The sequence below is a fragment of the Eschrichtius robustus genome, chromosome 14, assembly GCF_028021215.1.
Source record: "Eschrichtius robustus isolate mEscRob2 chromosome 14, mEscRob2.pri, whole genome shotgun sequence".
Lineage (NCBI taxonomy): Eukaryota > Metazoa > Chordata > Mammalia > Artiodactyla > Eschrichtiidae > Eschrichtius > Eschrichtius robustus.
This window is the reverse complement of record NC_090837.1, coordinates 85,936,084-85,962,682: the sequence shown is the minus strand read 5'-3', so window position 1 is coordinate 85,962,682 and position 26,599 is coordinate 85,936,084. Positions and strand designations below refer to the sequence as shown.

Here is a 26,599-nt window from a genome sequence, read left to right as displayed (position 1 = left end):
AAGGATATATAACAATTGTAAATATTTATGCACCCAACATAGGAGCACCTCAATACATACTGCAAATGCTGACAGCCATAAAAGGGGAAATCGACAGTAACACAGTCATAGTAGGGGACTTTAACACCCCACTTTCACCAATGGACAGATCATCCAAAATGAAAATAAATAAGGAAACACAAGCTTTAAATGACACATTAAACAAGATGGACTTAATTAATATTTATAAGACATTCCATCCAAAAACAACAGAATACACATTTTTCTCAAGTGCTCATGGAACATTCTCCAGTATAGATCATATCTTGGGTCACAAATCAAGCCTTGGTAAATTTAAGAAAATTGAAATCATATCAAGTATCTTTTCTGACCACAATGCTATGAGACTAGATATCAGTTAGAGGAAAAAAAAACCTGTAAAAAATACAAACACGTGGAGGCTAAACAGTACACTACTAAATAACCAAGAGATCACTGAAGAAATCAAAGAAGAAATCAAAAAATACCTAGAAACAAATGACAATGAAAACACGATGACGCAAAACCTATGGGATGCAGTAAAAGCAGTTCTAAGACGGAAGTTTATAGCAATACAATCCTACCACAAGGAACAAGAAAAATCTCAAATAAACAACCTAACCTTATGCCTAAAGCAATTAGAGAAAGAAGAACAAAAAAACCCCAAAGTTAGCAGAAGGAAAGAAATCATAAAAATCAGATCAGAAATAAATGAAAAAGAAATGAAGGAAACGATAGCAAGGATCAATAAAACCAAAAGCTGGTTGTTTGAGAAGATAAACAAAATTGATAAACCATTAGCCAGACTCATCAAGAAAATAAGGAAAAGATTGAAATCAACAGAATTAGAAATGAAAAAGGAGAAGTAACAACTGACACTGAAGAAATACAAAGGATCATGAGAGATTACTACAAGCAACTATCTGCCAATAAAATGGACAACCTGGAAGAAATGGACAAATTCTTAGAAACGCATAACCTACCGAGACTGAACCAGGAAGAAATAGAAAATGTGAACACACCAATCAGAAGCACTGAAATTGAAACCGTGATTAAAAATCTTCCAACAAACAAAAGCCCAGGACCAGATGGCTTCACAGGCGAATTCTATCAAACATTTAGAGAAGAGGTAACACCTATCCTTCTCAAACTCTTCCAAAATATAGCAGATGGAGGAACACTCCCAAACTCATTCTACGAGGCCACCATCACCCTGATACCAAAACCAGACAAAGATGTCACAAAGAAAGAAAACTACAGGCCAATATCACTGATGAACAGAGATGCAAAAATCCTCAACAGAATACTAGCAAACAGAATCCAAGAGCACATTAAAAGGATCATACGCCATGATCAAGTGGGGTTTATCCAGGAATGCAAGGATTCTTCAATATACGCAAATCAATCAATGTGATACACCATGTTAACAAATAGAAGGAGAAAAACCATATGATCATCTCAATAGATGCAGAGAAAGCTTTCGACAAAATTCACCACCCATTTATGATAAAAACCCTCCAGAAAGTAGGCAGAGAGAGAACTTACCTCAACATAATAAAGGCCATATATGACAAACCCACAGCCAACATCGTCCTCAATGGTGAAAAACTGAAACCATTTCCTCTAAGATCAGGAACAAGACAAGGTTGTCCACTTCACCACTATTATTCAACATAGTTTTGGAAGCTTTAGCCACAGTAATCAGAGAAGAAAAAGAAATAAAAGGAATCCAAATCAGAAAAGAAGTAAAGCTGTCACTGTTTGCAGATGACATGATACTATACATCGAGAATCCTAATGATGCTACCAGAAAGCTACTAGAACTAATCAATGAATTTGGTAAAGTAGCAGGATACAAAATTAATGCACAGAAATCTCTTGCATTCCTGTACACTAATGATGAAAAATCTGAAACAGAAATTAAGGAAACACTCCCATTTACCATTGCAACAAAAAGAATAAAATACCTAGAAATAAGCCTACCTAAGGAGACAAAAGACCTGTATGCAGAAAACTATAAGACACCGATGAAAGAAATTAAAGCTGATACAAACAGATGGAGAGATATACCATGTCCTTGGATTGGAAGAATCAACATTGTGAAAATGACTCTACTACCCAAAGCAATCTACAGATTCAATGCAATTCCTATCAAACAACCAATGGCATTTTTCACAAAACTAGAAAAAAAAATCTTAAAATTTGTATGGAGACACAAAAGACCCTGAGTAGCCAAAGCAATCTTGAGAACGGAAAACGGAGCTGGAGGAATCAGGCTCCCTGACTTCACTCTATGTTACAAAGCTACAGTAATCAAGACAGTATGGTACTGACACAAAAACAGAAGTATAGATCAATGAAACAGGATAGAAAGCCCAGAGATAATCCCACGCTCATGTGATCACCTTATCTTTGGTAAAGGAGGCAAGAATATACAATGGAGAAAAGACAGCCTCTTCAATAAATGGTGCTGGGAAAACTGGACAGCTACATGTAAAAGAATGAAATTAGAACACTCCCTAACACCGTACACAAAAAAAACTCAAAATGGATTAAAGACCTGTATGTAAGGCCAGACACTATCAAACTCTTAGAGGAAAACATAGGCAGACCACTCTATGACATAAATCACAACAAGATCCTTTTTGACCCACCTCCTAGAGAAATGGAAATAAAAACAAAAATAAACAAATGGGACCTAATGAAACTTAAAAGCCTTTGCACAGCAAAGGAAAGCATAAACAAGACGAAAAGACAACCCTCAGAATGGAGAAAATATTTGCAAATGAAGCAACTGACAAAGGATTAATCTCCAAAATATACAAGCAGCTTATGCAGCTCAATATCAAAAACACAAACAACCCAATCCAAAAATAGGCAGAAAACCTAAATAGAGATTTCTCCAAGGAAGATATACAGATCACCAACAAACACATGAAAGAATGTTCAACATCACTAATCATTTGAGAAAATCAAATCAAAACTACAATGAGGTACCACATCACACCAGTCAGAATGGCTCTCAATCATTAAAAAATCTACAAACAATAAATGCTGGAGAAGGTGTGGAGAAAAGGGAACCCTCTTGCACTGTTGGTGGGAATGTAAATTGATACAGCCACTATGGAGAACAGTATGGAGGTTCCTTAAAAAACTAAAACTAGAACTACCATAAGACCCAGCAATCCCACTACTGGGCATATACCCTGCGAAAACCATAATTCAAAAAGAGTCATGTACCACCGTGTTCATTGCAGCACTATTTACAATAGCCAGGACATGGAAGCAACCTAAGTGTCCATCAACAGATGAATAGATAAAGATGTGGCACATATATACAATGGAATATTACTCAGCTATAAAAAGAAACGAAATTGAGTTATTTGTAGTGACATGGATGGACCTAGAGTCTGTCACACAGAGTGAAGTAAGTCAGAAAGAGAAAAACAAATATCGTATTCCAACACATATATATGGAATCTAAAAGAAAAAAAAGGTTCTGATGAACCTAGGGGCAGGACAGGAATAAAGAAGCAGATGTAGAGAATGGACTTGAGGACACGGGGAGGGGGAAGTGTAAGCTGGGACAAAGTGAGAGAGTGGCATGGACATATATACACTACCAAATGTAAAATAGATAGCTAGTGGGAAGCAGCCGCATAGCACAGGGAGATCAGCTGGGTGCTTTGTGACCACCTAGAGGGGTGGTACAGGGAGGGTGGCAGGGAGATACAAGAGGGAAGGGATATGGGGATATATGTATACATACAACTGATTCACTTCGTTATACAGCAGAAAGTAACACAACATTGTAAAGCAATTATACTCCAATAAAGTTGTTTAAAAAAAAACGATAAAAAAGAACAAAAGCAAAAATAAACAAATGGGACTGAATTAAAATTAAAAGCTTTTGCACATCGAAGGAAAACATCAACAAAACGGAAAGACAACTTACTGAATGGGAGAAGATGTTTGCAAATAATATGTCTGATAAGTGGTTAATATTCAACATATATAGGCAGCTCATTCACAGCTCATACAACTCAATATCAAAAACACAAATGGCCTGATTTAAAAATGGGCAGAAGACCTGAATGGACATTTTTCCTAAGAAGATATACAGATGGCCAACAGGCACATGAAAAGATGCTCAGCATGGCTAATCATCAGGGAAATGCGAATCAAACCCACAATGAGACATCACCTCACACCTGTCACAATGGTTATCATCAAAAAGACAACAAATAATAAATGTTGGCGAGGATGTGGAGAAAAGGAAACCTTCATGCACTGTTGGTGGGAATGTAAATTGGTACAGCCCCTATGGAGAACAGTATGGAGGTTCCTCAAAACATTAAAAATATATCTACCATAGGATACAGGAATTCCACTCCTGGGTATATATCTGAAGAAAACAAAAACACTAATTTGAAAAGATACCTGCACCCCAATATTCATAGTAGCGTTATTTATAATAGTCAAGACCTGGACGCAACCTAAGTGTTCATCAACAGATGAATGGATAAAGAGATGTGATATATATAATGGAATATTACTCAGCCATAAAAAAATAATGAAATTTTGCCATTTGCAACAACATGGATGGACCTGGAGGGTATTACGCTTAGTGAAGTAAGTCAGACAGAAAAGGACAAATACTGTATGTTTTCACTTATATGTGGAATAGGAAAAATAAAACAAACAAGTGAATATAAGAAGAAAAAAGAGAGAGGGAGAAGATGAACAAGATATTGTTTCTGATCTTGGTAGGGATTATTTGGCTAAAGAAGAGTTTAGGCCCTGTACCTATTTTACTCAACTCAGAAAGAGTCTCAGAAAGCATGGAGGTTTAAAATGCAGGAATGTGCAGGTGATCGTGTAAAGACTCATGGTAAAAATGTCAGGCAGGCTGAGGAATGGTAGAAAGTATAGTTAAAAGTCGCTGTAGTAGTTTCCTAGTGTTGCCGTAACAAAGTACCAAAAACTGGGTGACATAAAACATCAGGACTTTAATCTTTCATAGTTCTGGAGGTCGAAGTCTCAAATCAAGGTGGCAGCAGGGCTGGTTCCTTCTTGGGGGTCCAGAGGCAGTATCTGCTCATGCTCGTCTCCCAGCTTCCAGGGGTTGCCAACATCACTTGGCATTCCTTGGCCTGTAGCTGTGTGATCCGATCTCTGTGTCCGTTGTCACATGGCTACATTCCCTCTGTGCGTGTCCATCTATGGGCACAGTGCTGTTTTATTCTTTAATCTTGAAAATGTGTGCTGTTAATTTTGAGAAGAAATGGAAAAAAGATGAATTGGTCAACAAAATCCACTCTTACAGTAAAAAGCAACCAGGGCACATGTATTTTGGAGGAGGCATCAGTAGTCATCATGCATACCAGTCGTACCAGTTGGTTAATTCCTCTTCTTAAGGGACTTAACACTGTGAAAGTTGGTGTGTCTGTCCTGTGACAGCTCTCATTTCAGCTCAGGCTACAGGCCAGCAGGAGGACCCTACTTAATACGGTCACTCAGACCTAGGCAGAAAGAGGTTCCTTTTGGCACAGACTTCAAAGATCACTGCAGCAGGAAGGGGCAAGGAACCAGCAAATCTCACATTGGCTGTCAAGGCTCCTGCTCATGTTTCCTTAGCTCAGTGCAGTCACATGGTCGGACACAACCATAACCTGATGGAGAAGTTCAGACCCATGTGTACCTAGATGGAGGGTAATTGGAATATTTGTGACCTGCCCCAGTGTCTACCACGTTGAGATGCACATTTCTTCAGCTCCAGAGTTATTACCCATTGATATTACCATTCTTTTCAGTTTGGGAGGGGGCGAATTCTCCCCTGCAGGATGGAACTTTGGCCAAACAACTGAATACAATGCTGAGCAAACTCTTAGAATGCGGCCATGTGTAATAATGCCATTTATAAGCAAAGACTTAGAACAGAACGATAAAGGATGTATGGTCATCCCTTGAATAGTCTTATGATCAGTATTCAATAATTTAGGCTCCCAAGTGTGCTAGTTAATATAGAAGTTATAAAAATAATCTATCTACTTAAGCTTGCTATTTATCTAGTTTATCTATTTAGGCTTTATTAGAAAACTTGGCCAAAGATGACCAAGTAATAGAATTAATGTGAACCTCATTTAGATGATCACATTTCTCCTGTTTTGGCATTTTTAAATCTAGTCTACTTTTGGCTAGAGGGACCCTATAGAAGAGATTTCTGTCTACGCTGTTAAGTTCCTATTTCTGCAGCTTCAAGTGTCTTTTTGCTTTTTCTCTTTGAGATAAAATGAGAAGGTTCCATCATTTCCTTTTCCTTCAAAGGAAGGTGTTTAGTCAGGAGGGAAACAAACCAACTAGGATGATGCTAAAGGATGATCCCTAATCAAGTTATATTTTAATGGAGCCTTAAGATTTACTGATGGACTCAGTGAGGAAGGCACTGAAACGGAAGGAGAAAAAATAAGCTCTAGCCTTCCATTTCAAGAAGTCAAAAATCTGTGCCTTTTTTTTTTTTCTTCAAAATAAAAGGATTGCACTGGAGCAATTGCCACTTTTTCTATTCTACATCTGCAACAAAAGAACAACTTTGAATAATGAACAGCCTACCTTCACAGTAGGAAACTAAGCTACGGAGAGGCTCTCAATCATGTACTTAATAATTAGAAGTATGAGCAGGAACTGACCTTCCAAGATGGATATATTATTATTCACTTTACCTGCTCACTGTCACAGTGGATGCTGTCACCGAGACTGTGACTAAAAACCCTGATCAAGACATCTCTGCCAAGTCCCATAAATAATCTGTTTGCCCATTGTGCCTGGGGTGTACATGGCATATGCTTAGATCCATGTGGGAATCTGGATGTGATAAGTGGCTTGGAGTTTACAGAGAACTTGTACCCAGTTTGTAGGTAAGGGACACACTGTAAATATGGCAGTGTGCCAGTGTTCTCCAGAAATAGCCTCCTGCTCCTTTGAGAGGAGATTAACCTGGGTTATGTAAGGTTCCTGATAATGAAGTCCTCTCCAATGACATCTATTTTTAAAAAGTCTTCCCATAATAGTGAAATATACATACTTTCCAGAAAGAACATAGGACTGAATTTCAAAAGCATGATCACTCCCTATTTCTCAGATGATGCTTGTCAGCTGTCCTTACCTGGTTTCACTGCCCACTGTGAAGGCCAGTATTCAGTTCTCTAGGGTTTAAGACATAGACGGGATATCAACAATCAATGGTGAAGGATGTGTGCAGAGCTCCTTACATGTCATAGCTCCCAGAGGAGCCAATGGTATCAACATCTGAGGTGAGTGTTTCACAAATGGCTCTGTGTTCTTTTCTGGTTTTAGGTCTGTGCTTTGCTCATGTTTTCAACATGATCATTAATGTAAAAGCACCTGGCACTGTGCCGGCATACAGTAGGTGCTCAATAGTCGGCCATGACTTTCCCCTTCCCTTTGCTTCAGCTCAGCAGCAGTGACGTCCGCCTGGAGCATGCTGATGAGGCCCTGAGTCCCCTCTTGGGTGTAACTAATATTCATCCTCAGGTAAATGCCCTGCATTTAAGAATCTCATCTCACACCAACCATCATATGGCCCAATAGCCACAGTCCCAAGAAGTCATTGGCAAATGTAAAAATTTGAGGTTGATGAAGCCAGTCCTGGAGGTAAACACGGGGGCAGACCGTTGGTGCCCCGCCCTCTCCCAGGAGGCTAGTGAAGACTAGCAATTAGGATGAGTGAATTTCACTGCATAAGGGCCTGGCAGGGAAACACAGAGGATTACATCAGTTTCCTGGGGCAGCAGGGGAATATCAAGTAAAAGAGACAGAAGGAAACCAGGCAGCCTGCTCTTTGAAGTTTAATTCTTTCACTCTGCTGTGCAGCTCTTCACTTGCAGTCATGCCAAGGGTACATGTGCTCCGTATTGCGGCTGAGTGGGGGACACCTCTCTGAATGCTGTCCTTTTGCTGTGCTGCCTGAGGACCAATGGGCACTTAGCGCCGTTTTCAGCAGCTCCTGCCTTCTCTGCTTTCTCTGTAACCTCTCTGCACCGCCCACATCAGTGGGGTCATATGAATGGAAGTGTCTCTTCTCAGCCATCTGGTGGTTCATTCTTCCCTCCCCCTTGTCTGCAACTGTGAGAGCTGCTCGCAGGCTGCCAAGTCAGCTGGAGAGTTCTGCTGCTGCCTGAGACCTGCCAGAGAGCAGGGCATCTTCAAAGCCCTCTCCATACACTTCAACCATGTGCAAAGGCTGAGTCGAAATAAAAAAAGATCCTGCAAAACGAACACACTAATTAGTTAATTAATTAATAAGCAACCTGGTGTGTGGATGTGTTGTAGATCCAGCCAAAGTGACAAGGACATGTAAAGGGTTCATACTGAGTTATTTTTTATGTTAAAATAGATCTTAAAAAATGTATTATATAAGGCTTCTATTGGTTTCCTAGGGCAGCCAGAACAAATTATCACAAATTGGGTGGTTTAAAACAACAGAAAGGTATTCTCTCACACTTCTGGAGGCTAGAAGTCTGAACTCAAAGTGTGGGCAGGATTGGTACCTTCTGGAGGGAGAATTTGTCCCACGCCTCTCCCTAACTTTTGGTGGTCGCTGACAATCCTTAATACTCCTTGGCTCGTAGATGCATCTCTTCGATTGTCTGCCTCAGTTGTCACGTGGCATTCTCCACTCTGTGTCTCTGCTTCTGTGTCTAAATTTCTCTCTTCTTATAAAGACACCAATCATTGGTCCAGTATGACCTCAAGTCCATTTGATTATATCTGTAAACAAAGACCCTATTTCCAAATAAGGTCACATTCACAGGTACTGGGGGTTAGGACCTGAACATATCTTTGTGGCAGACACAATTCAACTCACAACAAAGGCAATGCAGTAAAAAAATTGACAGCCTTTTTCACTAAATGGTTCTAGAACAATTGGATATCCATATGCCAAAAGGGAAAAGAAAAACAGAGCTTCAGTTCATACCTAAAAATCTACAAAGATAAATCCCAAATGAATTATAGACCTAATGTAAAACCTAAAACCACAAAAGTTCTAGAAAAAAAACATGGAAGAAAACATTTGTGACCTTGGGTAGGCAAAGATTTTTTTAGAAATGACACTGAAAGCACAATCTACAAGAGAACAAATTGATGAATTGGGATTTCATCAAAATAAAAAAACTCCTGCCCTTCAAAAGACATTGTTAAGGGAATGAAAAGACAAGCCACAGACTGGAATAAAAATCTTTACAAAGTCTGTACCTGATAAAGACTCATATCCAGGAAATAAAAAGAAATCCCAAAACTCAACAATAATGAAGCAATTAAAAATGGGCAAATACCTCTGGGTACTCCACCAAAGAAGATATGTGGATAGCAAATAAGCATGTGAAAAGATGCTCAGCATTATTAGTCATTAGAATATTACAAACTAAAACCACAGCGAGATACTACAACATTCCTATTACAATGACAAAAATGAAAAGAACCCAGCCCATACCAAGTATTGGTGAAGGTGAAGAGGAGATGGAACCCTCATATACTGCCGGTGGGAATTTGAAATGGTAAAAAGACTTTGGAAAATAGTTTGGCAGTTTAAGAAAACCAAAACAAGAACTGAAAACATATACCTACCATATGACTCCAGCCATTCCACTCCTAAGCATTTATCCAAGGGAAAAGAAAATACATGTCCATACAAAGACTCACATGCAAGGGTTCTTAGCAGCCTAACTTGTAACAGCCAAAAGCTGCAAACAATCAAAATGTCCATCAACATATGAATTGTTATGGACTGAATTGTGTCCCCCTCCATGCCCCAAATTCATATGCTGAAGCCCTAACCTCTAATGTGACTGTATTTGGAGTAAGGAAGTAATTAACTAAGGTTAAATGAGGTTACATGGCTGGGGCACTAATCTGATATGATTAGTGTCCTTATAAGAACAGACACCAGAGAGCTCACTTGCTCCTGCCACCATGTGAGGATACAATGAGAAAGTGGCCATTTGAAAATCAGGAAGCAAGTCCTCACTGGAATCTGACCATACTGGTATCCTGATCTTGGGCTTCCAGCTTCCAGAACTAAAAGAAAATAAATTTCTGTTATTTAAGCCGCCCAATTTATGGTATTTTATTTTGGCAGCATAAGCAAACTAATACATGAATGAATAAACAAATTGTGGTTTATCTACACAATGGAATACTGCTTATCAACAAAAAGCAATGAACTGTTGATATACACAGTGGCATGTATGATACTCAGACTAATAATGCTGAGTGAAAGAAGCCAGACCCCCTCCCCCCATCCTCCACACACACAAAAGAGTACACTCTGTATGATTACATTTATATAAAACTCTAGAAAATGTAAACAAATCTACAGTGATAGAAGGCACATTGGTGGTTGCTTGCAGTTGGGGGAGGTGGTTGGCAGGGATGGGAGAGAGGTATTACAGTAGGGTATGAGAAAACTCTTGAGGGTAACAGATATATTTACTATCTTGATTGGGGTGATGGCTTCATGGGTGTATACATATGTCAAAACATTAAATAATATGTTTTACCTGCAGTTTATTGTGTATTAATTATACTTCAATAAAAATATATTGTGTGCCTTTTGTATATCAGATATTCTGCTAAGTATTCTCATGAAATATTCATTTATTTCTGAAAGTACTGCATGGTAGGGATAAAACTGAATTTTGGAGAATAATATACCTATAAACAAGAATGTATTCTATAGAGAGGAGGGGGAATGGAAGAGAGAAAAGAAATGGTGAATGGAATCCAAAGTGATTCCTGGAATAGAGGAAGGAGGCAGAGTAGAAAAAAGGGAAAGACAATATAGCTGATTGGGGACTTCCCTGGTGGCTCAGTGGTTAAGAATCCGCCTGCCAATGCAGGGGACACGGGTTCAAGCCCTGGTCCGGGAAGATCCCACATGCCGCAGAACAACTAAGCCCGTGCGCGACAACTACTGAGCCTGCGCTCTAGAGCCCACGAGCCATAACTACTGAAGCCTGTGTGCCTAGAGCCCATGCTCTGCAACAAGAGAAGCCACCACAGTGAGAAGCCCGCGCACCGCAATGAAGAGCAGCTCCCACTTGCCGCAACTAGAGAAAGCCTGCGTGCAACAATGAAGACCCAAAGCAGCCAAAACAAAACAAAACAAAAAACAGAAAAATAAAAAAAAGATTGTCGTTTTACACCACTAAGTTTAGTGTCTTTTTATGCAGCAATGGTGGTAAAACAGTTGATATGAAGAAGGGGAAGAAGTGGAAATAATAAAAGAAAAGCTAGTATCCAAACTTCCTGAAAAATAAGAAAAGACTCATAGGTAGTTTTACTAGCTTTTGGAAGTGTGTCCTCTCAGAGAAGTGGTCTAAGGTTTTCTGGGATGGAAAGTAGCCCTTGTCATCATGGGTACCAGGAAGGTGGCCTCAGTGGCTAAAATGTTGGAGTGGAAGAAACAGCCTCGTCATCAGTCATCTGGAATCCTTACAAACCAAGAGTATGGACAAACACATGGGGTAGGATTTGCCAGCTTCCCATCCCAGGAGAAAAGATTTAGGAAAAATTGTGTTTTTGGTTGATGTTGTAGTTAATTACACATACTATAAATTAGTACTCACAATTTTTGCACAACATAAATCACAAGAGACAGATATGTCTCATTAGTAGATCATTTTAAAAAGAAGGTTCCTTGATCTAATTTTGTCCATTCCTTGTACCAGAACCTTGACCCTCAGGATCAAGCAGAAGCCTCCCAAATCCAGGTATTTACACATAAAAATATCTTGAAAGTTCTTTATTATGAAGATGACAAATGGATTTGAGAATGAGTCCATCTGCGAAAAGAACTGCTTGTAAAGTGTATCCTGTGCTCATGTATTTCCAGCGTTAGAAAGGAAATACTGGGAATTCTGACATCAAGGTTTAGCTCTCGATCACTAGTAAACTAGTAACAATGCATAGTCAATGTGCCTGTACTGATTTTGGCTTGTTTGAATTTGTTTTCAGGATTTATAGATTCTTTCTTGTGCAAACTACTCCCTTCTTTGCCTTTGCTATCTGCCATGTTGGGATATTCTGCTTTTATGATTTAGAAAATTCATTGCTAATCTTTATCTTTGCTTGTGTTCTTGTTCAGAATACAGTTCCAGACAGAGTCTTATCAATTGATTTCCACAGATGTTCCTTTTCCCTCTAACATATAAATTAAAGGCTACCTGCTTTACCTGTTTACAAATAAATGGCTGGATAATTTTACATCTCTCTTTTTTAACCTGATCACACTGCATTCTGTCTGGTGGTAATGATGTTTTATTTTCAGATGAACCAGCATGTGTGGCGGTGGAAAGGGAATTCTAAAACTCATCTGGAGGGAAGAGTCTCTATTAGCTTAGAGTGTGAGTTGAAATGGATCTCCTATTCTGTGCTTCTCTCACACTTCCTGTATCACACCATTAAACATCTTCCCAGGGACCAGAAGCTCCAGGAGATTCTGCTTAATCACTTCATGCCCAGTATCATGGGGGACCACATTTGCAGGATGTGGGGCATGATAATCCCCTGTGGTTAGGATAACAGCTGTTCCCAGTTTTTAAAACAAGCAACACAGAGTGAGCTAGTCAAAAAATTATCCTCAGGGCTAGTGACAGAAAAGAAGAATGTTATAATGGTTAATTTGCCCACATTCACATAACTGGTATGTTGTAAAGCCTAGTTTGGACTCAAGTTCACGCTTTTCTTTTTCTTTGCTAAGTTTATTTATTTTTACATCACACTTTACCCTCAAAGAGCATGTATGAGAGCTGCCTTTCATGGAGGAAAGGGTTAGTATGCTGAAGGTTGAAGATGAGAACTTGCCTGGCTGTTAGTGTACCATGTAATAAAGTGTGAAGCACATCCTGCTGGTTCCCAGACATCCATTAGCCTTCTCACATATTTCTGCCAAACTCTCCGTTTTACTGGAAAAGAGATTCACAATACTATTCTACTGATGGGGTAGGCCCCAATGCAATCTAATCTTTCTATATTTGAGAAAGCGTGACCATATGCCAAAGGTTCTCAAAGTGTGGTCCCTGGACCAGCAGCATCAGCACCACCCAGGAACTTGTTAGAAATGCAAATTGCCCCAGATCAACTGAAGTAGAAACTTTGTGGGTAAAGGCCCAACAAGCTATAGTTTAACAAGTGATTCTGTTCCAAGTGATTCTGACACACATTAAAATTTGAGAACCTTTGACCAAGACACTCAGAAAACTATTTTGTTCACAATTTGTTCCCAATGGTGAGGATAACTGTGTAAAATATCCTTTAATAATACGATGTCAAAGAAAGAGATCCCTTCCATCATGTACCCATTAAGCACTTATTAAGTACCCACTCTTAGCTACTGTGGGGAAAGGAAACATGAATAAAATATGGCCCCAGTGTTCTGTGAGCTCATCCAATATTGACAAGATGTACATATTTGTACATATTTTTGGTACATATTTGATTTGCCAACAGAACAGAGATGAAAGTAGCACAGTGGCCTGCTTCATTGGTGGCTGTGTGCAATACACTCTCACAAAACAAAAAAAAATATCGGCTAAACTCACTATTGTATTGCTGATGTTATCAAACCATCCTTTGCTCTTTTAAGGGATGGGGAAATGAAGAATATTTATGAAAAGCTTTACAGCTTTACAGTTTAAACCATACGTTCATCTGATCAGTGACCGAAATAGAATGCACAGCCTCATACTTCTGTGCTGTTGTCTTTGTTTGATGAATGAGCCCCAGCCCCAAGAACCTGAGACTAGGTCAGGATCACAAAACCATCTCTTACCTGCTCAGCAATTAAACACATGTGCAATAGACTTTCCCTTCTATTTAACTTTTATTAAAAGAGGTGCTAAGGTACTGAGATGCAGTACATCATATTTATTACCAAAATTATTAACAAATATACAAAACTTATATATGTAATTTTCTTACATCCATTTATTCTCTATAATACTGATTTGTGTTCAAGTAGGTTATCTACAGTATGTAAACATCCCTTGAATTGACCTCACACAGATTAGGAAAGCCCTCTAACCCATGCTTTTATCAGATACTTCTTTTTATTTGGCTTTCATTTGTAGAATCTAATCTTCACATTTGGCACATGGAAGAGACGTCTACAGTGCAAAAGAGGCAGATTTTCTGGTTTCCTTCTGAATAATTTTGCAGGGGCACAGTTAAAGAGCACTCTAACTCCATGGAGGTGGATTTGTTGTAATGCCAACAACTCTTGGTTCAGCCATTAAACTTAAGCTTAAAGTCAATGCCTCTTCCTTCTCCCACCCCCCATGCAAGGTCAATTAGGCCTTAACCTTGTTTTAAAAGGATTAAAAGAAATTGCATCCATCCCAGAACAAGTAGGTTAATTTCACCGAGGAATAATTTTTCAGTGTTCTTTTATGGGGGTTGGTTTGTGCAGTGTGATGAGCCAGCAAAACTTTTAAGTGGCGAATAAACATGATTAAAAATAAAACAAAACAAAAAACGGATAGGAGAGTAGAACTTTCTATTTGCTTTCAACTGCCACCTCTGCACTGAAAAGCACAGCCTCTCTGAGGTGGCAAAATGACCAAGTGAACAGCGGAGAAAAGTCAAGCCCGCCATACTTAACCGTGGAATCCACACCTTTGAATACAGTATCACAAAAATTAAAAAAGAAGAAAAGGTCATTGGAGATTCTGCCCCCCTCTTCCTGTGTTTCCTTTTGATTATTTAACTTAATCTAACCAAGTAAAGCTGATCCAGAGAGAGCTCCGCTCGCCCGCTCCCCCCGCAACCTCACTCTCCAGCACAGTCTTGCTCTTGCGGTTGGCGGCGCCTCTTCCGCGAAGCCTCCGCCCCAGAACGGCCGGGTTTGGCCGCGCGCCGGCCTCCCGGCTTCCGTCACCACAGGGGCGTGGGCCCCTCCGACGCCCCGTAGAGCTCCGCCAGCTTCCGGAAGCGGGGTCCCCAGTCCGTCAGGAAGTCGAAGCTCTGCTCCGAGTCTGAAGCGGCCGACTGCAGGGAGCTCAGAGACCCGGCGACCGAGCCGTCCCCCTCGAACATGTACGTCTGCAGGGAGTCGAAGGGCGCGGCCCACAGGTCCATGTCGGCCTCGTAGAGTTTGGCCAGGACGTAGCTGTGGACGGTGCTGTTGACGGCGCACGTCTGAGGCACGTAGCGGGAGAGGCTCTCGATCTCAGGCAGCATGTCCTGCCGCGTCTTGGAGGCGCCGCCCGCCTGCGCCTCCCGGGGGTTCCACATGGCCGCGATGTCGAAGGCCTCGGTGTCCTCCTCACCGCCGCCCTCGTCGTCGTAGCGGACGATGTTCTCGTGGATGTTCTCCTCGTCGTCGATGATGTACGGCTGCTTCCGGTGCCTCCGCATGGACAGGATGAGCAGCACCAGCACTGCCGGAAACACAGAGGACCGGGTGTTGGCGGAAGAGCCCCGGCCGTGTGGGCCGAGACCAGAGCTCTTGAGTAGCACAGGTAGGGGAAGGGCTGTCTGGGTGGGGAGCGCAGGGGCAGTGTTTGGCTATGTGACCTCACAGGGTCTACCCTGTTCTCACTCTTCCTGCACTGCTGGATGAAGAGTCTGTGGGCGAGTGAACCCTACGTGACATGTTTCCACGTGGTTTAAGTAGAAGTTGCATGTAGAGGCTCTGCACACACCTTATCGCTTTGAAATGTGTGTGCGTTTGTACACCCAGCCACCCAGTGTAACATCTCATTAACAAAGCACGAAGCCCTGTGGCCCGCCGTGGAGTATATGCTAAGGATCAGATCATGTTTTCTGAGTACGTAAGGACGAATACATGTTTCTCTATTATAATGTGAAAACCTTACTCTGTAGGTGGAATCCTGCTTTTTTACATTAGCCTCTCAATAGGATCCTACTTTGTAAATATACAGTGGACCCTGGAACAACATGGGTTTGAATTACTGGGGTCCACTTAGCTGTGGATTTTTAAAAGTAAATACATACTGCACTACTACTGCAGTTGGTTGCTGCAAAGGCTGAACCGTGTATACTGAGGGCCGACTATAAGTTATACATGACTTCAGGGCAGGTCTGGGCCCCTAACCCCACCCCACCATTGTTCAAGGGTCAGTTGTGATCATATATTCATATGAGTATAGACACATGTGTTAAATATGAGCCAAAGTCTTAGTCTTTTTATGTTTTCTCCAAAAAATAAGAGAGCATAAATGACCGTCTTTGTCCAGTTTACTCAGATTCCTCAGAAAAGCCTTCCATTAGAGAGATGGTTGTGACTTTCTAGATCTAAGGATGTTCATGGAAGAGAGGGAATGAGCAGTGACATTTTATATAATTCATCATGTTATCAAAGACGCACCACACTGTTAGATGTGCCCTTGCAGGATTGGATGAAATTTTATCCCAACATAACGGTTTTTTTTTTTTTTCCGCAGGATGTGTTCGCTGGGGTTTAAAGGAGAGATGGAGGTAATCCCATTGAACCGTTTATCTCTGTGAGTAAAAATGTTTTCCAGGAAGTGTGTTGAGGTTTTGGCTGTAGAACTGCTATTGATTTTTTTTTTTTCTAGCATGCTTTGTTACAGCTGGTGAACAGTGACAGCTTGACAACACTGCAAAATAAGAGCCCAGTTTATCCAAGGGGTGGGGGGGAATGGAGTACAGTCATCTGCCCAGTAAGATTATGGACTGACTTAAAAAAAATAACAACAATGGTTTTTTAAACTTGAATGTGGAATGTGCTTTTTGTAAATTGCAGTTAATGATGTTAATACATGATATTTTCCTGAATAGCTCGGGTGACAAAATGCACACACAGGAAACAGTTATATACTCTTGCATTTTATCTCTGTGCAAAAATGTAACTCATAGACTAGAGGACTGTGGGATTTCAGAGAAATGGACTAATAGGACTTTAAGGAAGTGGGGGCTTGAACTGGGCATTGGAGGTTGGGGTGTGATTTGGATGGATGCAGGGTGGAGAAATGGGATTCTGAGTGAACTTGCTGTGTTTGAGGGATTCAGTAAGGAGTTACTGAACTCAAATATGTTTTAGACATTATCTGAAGCAAAATGGAAACAAAGTAGAATATGACATGATTTCTGTTTTTACAGGCGTGCAATCTAAGGAGATAATAGACATTAATGATTAATATGAAACAGGTGGTGATAGGACTATCATAGAGCTGCAAGAGTTTTGCAGAGAATACAGAAGCAGGGCCAGTTAATTCTTCCTGGGGACCTGGGAAAACCTCCACACAGGTGACACTGGAGTGCTAGGTGTGGTATTTCAGAAAATGCTGGGAAGCAAGATTAAAAAAGTCTTTGTACTGGAAAGAATTCTGATGATATAGAATTAGGCAGTTTATAGAAATCTGAAAAAAATAAAGATTGCTACGTAACTTATTTTTAGGTAATTTATTTAAATAACAAGTATTATATAACCCCCTGAAAATCAAATTTTGGGAAAATGACCCTATTCAGCTGAAGGGCTTCCCTGACAGAAGAGAATCAGTTCTAGGGATGTTTATTCTTTAGGATCTATAGGCACAGTGCATAGGGCCTATGAGATTTTCTAGGAACTAGATACATATTTGAAACATGGAAAAAATCCATAGTCAAAATTAATGTGTTAATATAATTATCCACAAAATGTAGTATTTCTTTGACAAATCAACTGCAGTTCAGTCTTACTCAGTTTTATGAATTATATTTAATGTGGGATGTACGCTCTTAGAAGTGCAAGTGCCTAAAACTCTGAGGATTTTATGACAGCTTTGCTTGGTTTAGGTCCTGAAAACTGTCTGTTTATTCTGCGCAATTCCAAAGGCAAGACATAATGGGTTTGGGAGGCACAAAATAAATCGCCCCTTGCACACCACTTCTAACTTGAGAGCCTCTTTGTGCCAGCCCCTTTAAATCAGTCCCCCTGAAATGGTGGCTTCTTTTACTGTTTGTGGGCTAGGGTGAACTTATAATGTAGACATTTTCCTAAGATAGAAGTAAGGACAGCCAGACTGGAAATTTCTCCTAGGAGCAAGTTTCTTCAAAGGCCTCTTGCAGGTTGTCCTGTTATGCACTCAAGGGCTCCCAGTGCCACCTTATGGACACTCAGGGAATTGCAGGAGGGTTTTATTTGTCAGTACAGAAAGGGACCAGAAGCCATAACAATCCTCTTTGATCCAGGGATCCAAGGACTTTGAAAGGTTACTTCTTTATACTGCTTTTCCCTTCATGTAGCACTGACCTACATGAAGCATATTCCACAGACCTACTAGAAATTCAATCAAGCAACTGACATTTTAGTTAGACCTTTCTTTGGTCTGACTCAGTCTCTTGGTTTGGAGGTAAACCTGGGATCAGGGCTTAAATTCTAATTTTAATCCTCAGTGCTTTACTCTTTTCCCTTACCAGAATTTTTTCCATATTGAATAATATTACTATCTACTAAGTCTGCTTTTCTCTAAGCAAAATAAGTATGCTGTGAATTATTTCAGTCAGAAGAGTTGGGAGATATGTACAGATATTTTTTTGGTTTCAGGAATTCGTTTAGATGTGTTTGTTTTGAGTGTGGATTTTGAGGATAATAGCATGAATGGCCTTGGTACAAGGGAGTAGGGAGCTGCTTTGCAGTATGACTTTAGATGAAGAAGAAAGGATCCCCTATCCCAGTAGTGCTCTCCCACTAGCCTGTCATCATATCTTTATTTCACCAGTAGAGGCAAACTGGCCCTGGTTAGAGGCCACGGTACCCAGGGAGGGGGGGTGCTAACGCCCCCAAACAGCTTACCCTCCCAGATATCCATGTGGTTCACTCTGCCCCTTTTTTCAGATCTCTGCTCAGAGGTCGTCTTATCAGTGAGGTCCTCCCCGACCACCCTAGTTAAAATGGCACCCACCCCTGTCTCCTGTCCTCTCAGGACTCCCTGTCCCTCTTCCCTTCTCTGTAACACTTACCACCTCCTGAATCTGGGGATGAACATTTGGGAGAAAGGCCGTACTGCTCAGATACAGGGATGCGCAATGCGGGGCCTGCCTGTGTTTCAGCCCTGGCTCTGCCACTGAGATTTGGCCTTGGGCCCGTCACTACCTCTTTGTGATTTAGCTACTACTTATCTGAAATGAGGGGGTTAGAAGAAGTGATCATCATATCCTGTCCAAAATTATTATATAGGTTCTATGATGTCAAAATGAACTTGCTTTATTTTGAAGTAAGCTCTGTGAAGGCTGGGGCATTTCTGTCTTATTAATCCCAGCACCTAGAACGGCAGCCTGGCCTACAGTAGATGCTTGATAAATATATGTGCTTTGATTTGGCCACAGAGCCCATGAGTTCCTTGAAGGAAGGGACTGTCTCCAAGTTCTTCACTTTTTCCCAGCCTTACTCTCCCACCTTTTCAATAAGCACAGTGTGGAAAACCAGTTCTGGCCAGCTGTGTCAGGGTGATAACGGAATGGTATCTAAGTAAGCACTTGCAGGACCCCGCAGAATGGAGAGGAGCCACTTACTCACCTAAGAGGACAAAGATGCAGGCCAGGATGGCGATGAGGGCGCCGCGGCTCAGCCTGACTGGGAGCATGTAGGCCTCCGGGCTGCAGGACAGGACGTGGCCGTCGTCGTCACAGCTGCACACCTGGACAGTCAGCGTGCCCGTGCTGCTCAGCGCCGGCTGCCCATTGTCCGATATCAGGATGGGCAGGTAAAAGACACTCTGCTCCTGCTGCCGGAAGCCAGACCTCCTAGTTAGAATCCGGGCAGTGTTATCTGAAGAAGACAGGGGTTCCAGGATCGAAAAAGGAGAGGGAAGAGGAAAATGAAAGAACCAACAAGAGAATTAATTTTTTGGATTGAGGAAAGCAAGGGGGCAGGAACTGGGTGGGGAAGGAGAGAGAAGGGACAGCATGCCCTGGAGGCGGTTAGCTACAGCCGCCGTTGGGTTTGTTGGGATCAGCAGTTGGATTCAGAAACCAAGATTTTTGCTTGCTTCTAGGGAAAACCCTGAGGCCTAGGAGAGAGACCTTTTTTGAGAGTCTGTCTTACCCTTTGTGACAAAGTGCCCAGGGCGAACTGTCAGACTTCAGATCTGACTGAAATGTCCCTGGGGGAACTTGACAGAAATGAACAGTCACTGGTGACTTGTGGTCCCTGTTTGTTCTAGCTCAGCAGCTTTCCAAGGCCCTGTGCTGCTTTGTGCCCCCAGGAAAAGAATGCTGAGGAGCCCACGCGGCTGTGGCACATTGCTTATTTTTGCCACTTTGGCTGGAGTTCAAGTCTTCTGCTATTTTCTTTTATGCCTTTGAAATGCAGTCACCAACTCCTGTGCTTTCTGATGAACCTGCTCGTTTAGCAGAAGCTTATTTGAAATCCCCTAATCATATGACACACCCTGTTATTTCCCGCTAATTGGTGGTCTAAGTTTAAGCAATTAATATGAATTTGGTGAAAATTCAATACTAGTTTTTTCCCCCAGTTTTAAAGGGGATTAGCAAAATTGTTTGGTATGTTTCCACAAAGCTGATATGTGTGTGTGTGTGTGTGTGTGTGTGTGTGTCTGTGTCTGTCTGTCTGTATTTATATTTGCCTAATGTAATGTTTTGGGATCTTTTTTAATCTATGTTCTCAAGTTTTCTTGAGTGGGTTTGACTTATAAATCAGATATATTTTCTGGAAAGCTGGTATCTTATTCAGCAGAGGAAAAGTTTGAGAGATGTGGTAGGACATATAATCAGTGACTCTTAAAGCTAACATCATCAATATGGAAGGTCCTCTGGATGTGTTTCACATTTCACAGGGAAGAGTCTAGAACTTCACAAAAAATTCTCAGAGTCTAACCAAAGTAAACATTATTGATATCATACCAATATCAATACTTCTGGACATAATAAAGGATTATACTTTTCTACCCTCTTGAATTTGGGCATGTCTGTATCATTTGCTTTAGATGATGAAAATGAGCAAAACTGATTTGTGTCACTTCCGGGCAGCAGCATGTATCAATAGTAGCTGGTATGTGATTCTTGTGCTCTCTTGCCTTGTTGTAATATATGAAAGAACATTTGAGATGGAGAGCCAGGCAGCCTACACCTGGACAGCTGCCCTTGGGCACCAGACCCACAGTCAGCTTTATGTGAGCAAGAAATTAACTTTAGTTGTGTTAAGCCACTGAGATTTTGGTGGTGTTTGTTCCTGCAGCCTAACCTAGCCTATTCTGACTAATACATAATTCCTTAATTAACTTTTCCATCTCCTCCTCCCCCTGTTTTATCATGAGAGCAGTTGTTTTTTGAGAGCTTATGTGCAAGGTATTTAGAGTTTACATGCAGTATCTCATTTAATCTTTACCACCATTTGGTGAGATAGTGATAATCTCACCCTTTTACAGTGAGAGTTAAGGCCTAGAGAGATTATGTAATTGGTTCAAAGTCACGAATTTAGTAGGACAGCTGGGATTTGAACTCTGGTCTCTTGACTCCAAATACATACTCCTTCCATTGTGCTGTGTAACCGCTTACTTAGTTTTGTAACATTAATGTTGAAAATTATTCAGCTAATTGAAATCTCTTCCTACTTTGGTACAGGCCTTTTCCCTCTTATTTCCTTCTCAGTGGAGAAAGATAGCAGTTGGTTACCAACCTGAAGATTATATTCATATTTCCACCTACCACAGAATTCATCTTCTTTTCTGTTTTCCAGATTTAATAGCTAAGTACTAGTAATTTTGCTTCACAGTTTCAGTTTCATTTTGTTTTTGTCCGAAGTAAAGTTTTTCTCGAACAGAAATCTTTTTTATTTTTCATTTTCATCAAGGGTAGTTCATCAGACTTTTAGAAAGCCGGGGAAGAGCTGAATTTCATATAAGTGTTACATTATGCCTACTATGCATCATAGATTTCTTGATCTCAGAATTATTTAAGATGAAGGAAAAAAGATCAGAGCATCACATTGCTGAGACTAGTCCTACAAAGGAGCTGGCAAAATGTAGCCACTTGCAAAATTTTGTTGAATATTATAACTGGAGCTTGAGTAACCCATTTGGAAATAGTATCCAAGGTGACACAAAAGTTTTGTGTGTGTGTGTGTGTGTGGCGAAAACAGGAGGTCTCAACTTCCAGTCCCAATTTTAATGCTTACTCACTCTCTATTCCATGGGCCATTTACTTTCTTTCCTTATCTATCAGATGAGACAATGAGAATCATCAGAGGCATTAGTAACTTTCTTAAGACCTTATAGGATTATTATAAATATCAAATAAAGCAAAGTATGGGAAAATGTGTGTGAAACTGTGAAGTATATGGACAATCCTTTTCACAATGCTTTGGGGATTAAGAAAGGCTTTACTTGAAATAGTGCACTGTTGTGTTCATAAATGAATATCATGTTTTGGGCACGGGAGTTGGAGGGCTTGACAGTAGATCCACCACATCAGATGTTGGTCAATTTTTTAATGAGTCTCAGTAAAGGATACTCGAGGGATAAATTGTCATGAGGAGATTAAGAGTTCATTCTTTCTATTGAAGATGTTCCGACTTCCATTTAGAAAAAAACCTTCCAAGAGATGAGCCATTTCTTTTTATAGTCATCAGGTTCCAGGGGCCCATCTTTTTAAGGTATTGGCTCCATGAATTGGTGCCCAAAGTCATTGTTAAGAAATTTGCAGCATTTTGCTGCGTATTGTTTCTGTATTGATTCAGACAAATATCAGAGTGGAGGAATAGAGTGACACTTAGCTGAAAATTTGAAGAAACAGTATAATGTATTATTTTTTTCCCCAGGGTTTCTACTATGAAACCTATGCTAGGGAATTCCTTGGTGGTCCAATGGTTAGGACTCCATGCTTCCACTGCAGGGGCAGGGGCCCTGGGTTTGATCCCTGGTCTGGAAACTAAGATCCTGCAAGCCTTGTGGCACAGCCAAAAAAAAAAACCTATCCTGAAGGGTCTGAAACAAGTTTTTGCAGGAAGGGTTTCCAAGTGAAGCAGATAAATGAATAATTCAAAATTTGACCCAGTAAAAAATATCAGGATATTTAATTGTAGCACTCCTGTTGTTATAATTTATATTACTCTTCCTTTCAGAATTATCATAGTGGTTTGATGATTTTATGTAGATGATTAAAGGGATGACTTGGAAGGATGCTTTCCATTTAGAAGAAAACAGGTTTGATATTCTCTAGTTTTAATAGCAGAATATCGTGTGGGGTGGATTTAATACTTTAAGTCCCAAACAGTTGATTTTTGGACTAAGACTAGGTATGCCTAAATCATGACTTTTTGTTACCCTTTGTTTAGATTGTTATAAAGTGACAGCACTTTAGAATTGGAATAAAAATGAGGCCACCACAGCCCAGAGAAGTGATGCCCTCCCTCTCCAAGGTCAAACAGCTAGTTGGTAGCAGTTAGCAACATAAGGGGTTCACTTGACAGATTTAAATTATTTTTTCACTTGGTCTGACCTTTCTCTGAAAATCTTCTGGCCAGAGTACAGAAGCCCCTCCTTTTCCCATCTGTGCCCAGTGAAGAGTGTGCTAGGTCTGTGAACTCCTTAGCTGGTCTGAATGCTTTTTGGAGTAGAGGGGTCTAGAATTCCATTCCAGCAAAGATGTAGAGGGAAGCACTTTCTGGAATAGGGAACCCCACCTGACTGTTCTTTCTGAATCATTCCAAAATAATAAAATGGTTTCGGTGCCAGAACTACCCATTGTATTCCTGTATTTGTCCTTTGCTCTTAAGTAACTCAAAGGTTACTTAGCCTTTGTCTCCCTTTTGTTCTGGGAGCTCTCACTGTTTCCCCCTTTGATCCTTGCTTAGAAGTGTTCACTCAGGTTTTTCTCCTTGGGCCTCTTCCTGTCAGCTTTCTCAGATTCTTCCTGTAGTTAAAGAACATACAAACATGGCTGCTCTCTGTGGGGATGAAGGAAGCCTGTGTGCCTCGCACAGTGTCTGGCCCAGAGCCCGTGCTCCAATGTTTGAGTGAACTGACTGACTGAGTAAAAGTTTCAGAATCAGCAGAGGACGTTCTTTGTCTTTGATGTTCTGAAACAAAACTTTGAAAGACCGTACAAATTAACATGAATGTCTTTCGTGCTGTTCAAGAGCAGGTGACCTCTGACACTGTTTGCATGGTACAGGAACCCAAAGCTTCCAGCCCACGCTGTAGAAGAGCATCGGCAGGCAGCTGATTACCTTGGTTGTCCCTTACGGTGAAGTTGGGGTTGTTAGCAGCCTCAGGAGCCAAGCTGTAGTAGAAGTGCTGGCCGTCGCGTGGGTCATCTTGGTCCACTGCGCTCACTGTCTGGATCAGCTGAGGGAGGGACACGAAATCAGGCGAGTCCGAGTCAAAAGAAAAGCTTCAAGGGCAGGGGGGATCCCAAACCCTGAAATCCAGTAGTAGATTGTTTTACCCAATGAGGACATCCTGAAACTTCCCTCGGCAGTCTCTGTGCCATCACACAGTGCAGAATTGAATTTTGGCTTATTGTTGGGCCTGAGTGTGTTAACAGGCACAGGGTAGATGATACCTGAATGCCTCAGATGTTAGACATCGACATAACACGCTATTCTCACCCCAGGTCTGGCCCTTTTTAGGCAGTTGAAACAGAAGACTTTGAGTGAAATAATTCTGGGATGCCACAAGGTCCTTTCTGTTTCCCAGTTCTTTTGTGCCCTCGCCTCACCTTCTTAGCCTCACATTTGGGTTAATATTTCATGGTCAGATTGCTGTCTTTGAGAGGCCTCTGTTTAAAAATGACCAGTACCTAGTGGGAAGTAAGCAGACACTACATTGATTGTGTCAGGTTAATGGAAAACAGACGTGAGGGGATGGGTCGCAGAGCAGTCACTCTTTGTTGGCAGGAAGGGGAGCTAGGCAAAGTGTAGAGCACAAGACCCCCAGGGTGGGCTGTATAGAACAGACTGGAGTCAGAAGCAAGGCTTGGGGCTGAGGAGAGCAAGAGGTGGGGTGGCTTCCTCTTGAGCTCTTTGGCCAAAATTTTGCCTTTTCCACGTGTTTTTCAAAGTTGTAAGTTACCATGAAGGTTATGAAGATCAGGATGGAAAAGTTCCTAAAGAAAGCAGTGAGAAATGACACAGTTGCAACACTGGCAAGCAGAGTGGGGGGATATAGAACAGGAGTCGAAGGGGTGGTCTCCCTCCTGTGTGTTTGCTCTCCCGCCAGCCAATGGCACAGACTCCCCCCACCCCTCTCGGGCCTGGCCCTGTAGACACCACACTCCTGCTGTCAAAAGCTGGCTATTAACAGGGTAGAAAATGGAACATTCAAGGTCAGCTGGAGGGCTGAGGTGGGCTTGCTTCGTCTTTGTTTCTTCATCTGTAAATTAAGGAGGTAATGCTATCCTCACAGTGTGTGGAAGATTAAATAACAGAGGGGAAAGCTTCCAGCAAGGGGCCTGCTGGTAAGCATGGTGTTGCTCAGACCCCCTTCAGTGAAGGACTTGATGCCTTCACCTGTCAGTCTCTTTGGCGGTTGCCTCAGTTGCTGAGAGCCACCTACCCACAGTCACCACATCCTTCCAGGACAATCCATATCCAGTGACTGATGCGATAGTATAAAGCCTGGCCATCCCATCTCACCTCAGGAGAACCCTAGTCCTAGAACTCTGTGAAGTCATCCAGGGCTGTTAGTGGGTCTGCACTGCAGCTGGACTTCTCCTTTTGCCCAGTCCTGCAGAAGTTCTTCCCTTCCACGGGCGTTGGCCCCAAGGGCATGCCTTAATAAACATCTTAGACCAGAGCTCTATCTCATTTATGCCTCCTGGTGAACCCAACTGGCAGCGGGGCTCTGTTGAATCGAAAGGTCGGGGGGATGGAGTTGCAATAGAGGGGAGGGATCAGGAGAGCACTGAAGATAAATCTGCCCCACAGTCCAGCCTGGTGTCAGTGCTGCTCGTACACGAGGGTCACCCCACTGCCCCATTCCTGCCGAGACAAATCCTGTACGTTCCATCTTGCTCATGGGGCCAAACACGTGAAGACATGTTTCTTCATGAATGTTATAAATAGGTGATTATGTATAACTTGGCAAACAGAAAGTCATTTCAGAACATCTGACCTATGAAATTGTATATATGTATATTGGTGATGTGGGGACCTGAGGCATATGATGGGTTGGTTACAGGGCTTTAAAGAATGGGTGAGCGATGATACAGGTCGGGAGCACCAGAGCCTGCTCTCCTGGCCTCCCCTCTCCTGGCAGGTCTGATTTCATCCTCAGCCCCACTTGCCATTCAAGATTCTGCTTAGCAGGTTTCATGCCGCCCTCAGCCTGCACCAAAGACGTTGTCTGATTTCTTTCTGGGCTTCCTTTCTCCCTAAGAGGAAAGCACACATCCCAACTCGGCAGATACAAAGCTAACGACAGTGTATGACAAATCTAACACAAGGAGGCCTGATTCTTCATAAACCAGACGTACCTACTGAGCTGCATGCTTTTGAAAATCTTCAAAACATGTCCCAGAGCCAAAATCAAAGAGTAGGATTTACGTATCTTGGGCTAAAGATGACAAATATGACAGA

At 41.6% G+C, this 26,599-nt stretch overlaps 1 protein-coding gene across 1 annotated transcript in view; it reads right to left on the bottom strand.

Annotated features, from left to right (window-relative positions):
* Positions 1–14,970: 14,970 nt before the first annotated feature.
* Positions 14,971–26,599, bottom strand: part of CDH20 (cadherin 20) — a 60,002-nt gene continuing 48,373 nt past the window's right edge. The window contains exons 9-11 of the mRNA XM_068562578.1: positions 24,251–24,368; positions 19,580–19,831; positions 14,971–15,476 (exon numbers count right to left, since the gene is read on the bottom strand). Coding sequence (XP_068418679.1) covers positions 14,971–15,476; positions 19,580–19,831; positions 24,251–24,368 — 876 coding nt within the window. The remainder of the gene's footprint in view (positions 15,477–19,579; positions 19,832–24,250; positions 24,369–26,599) is intronic.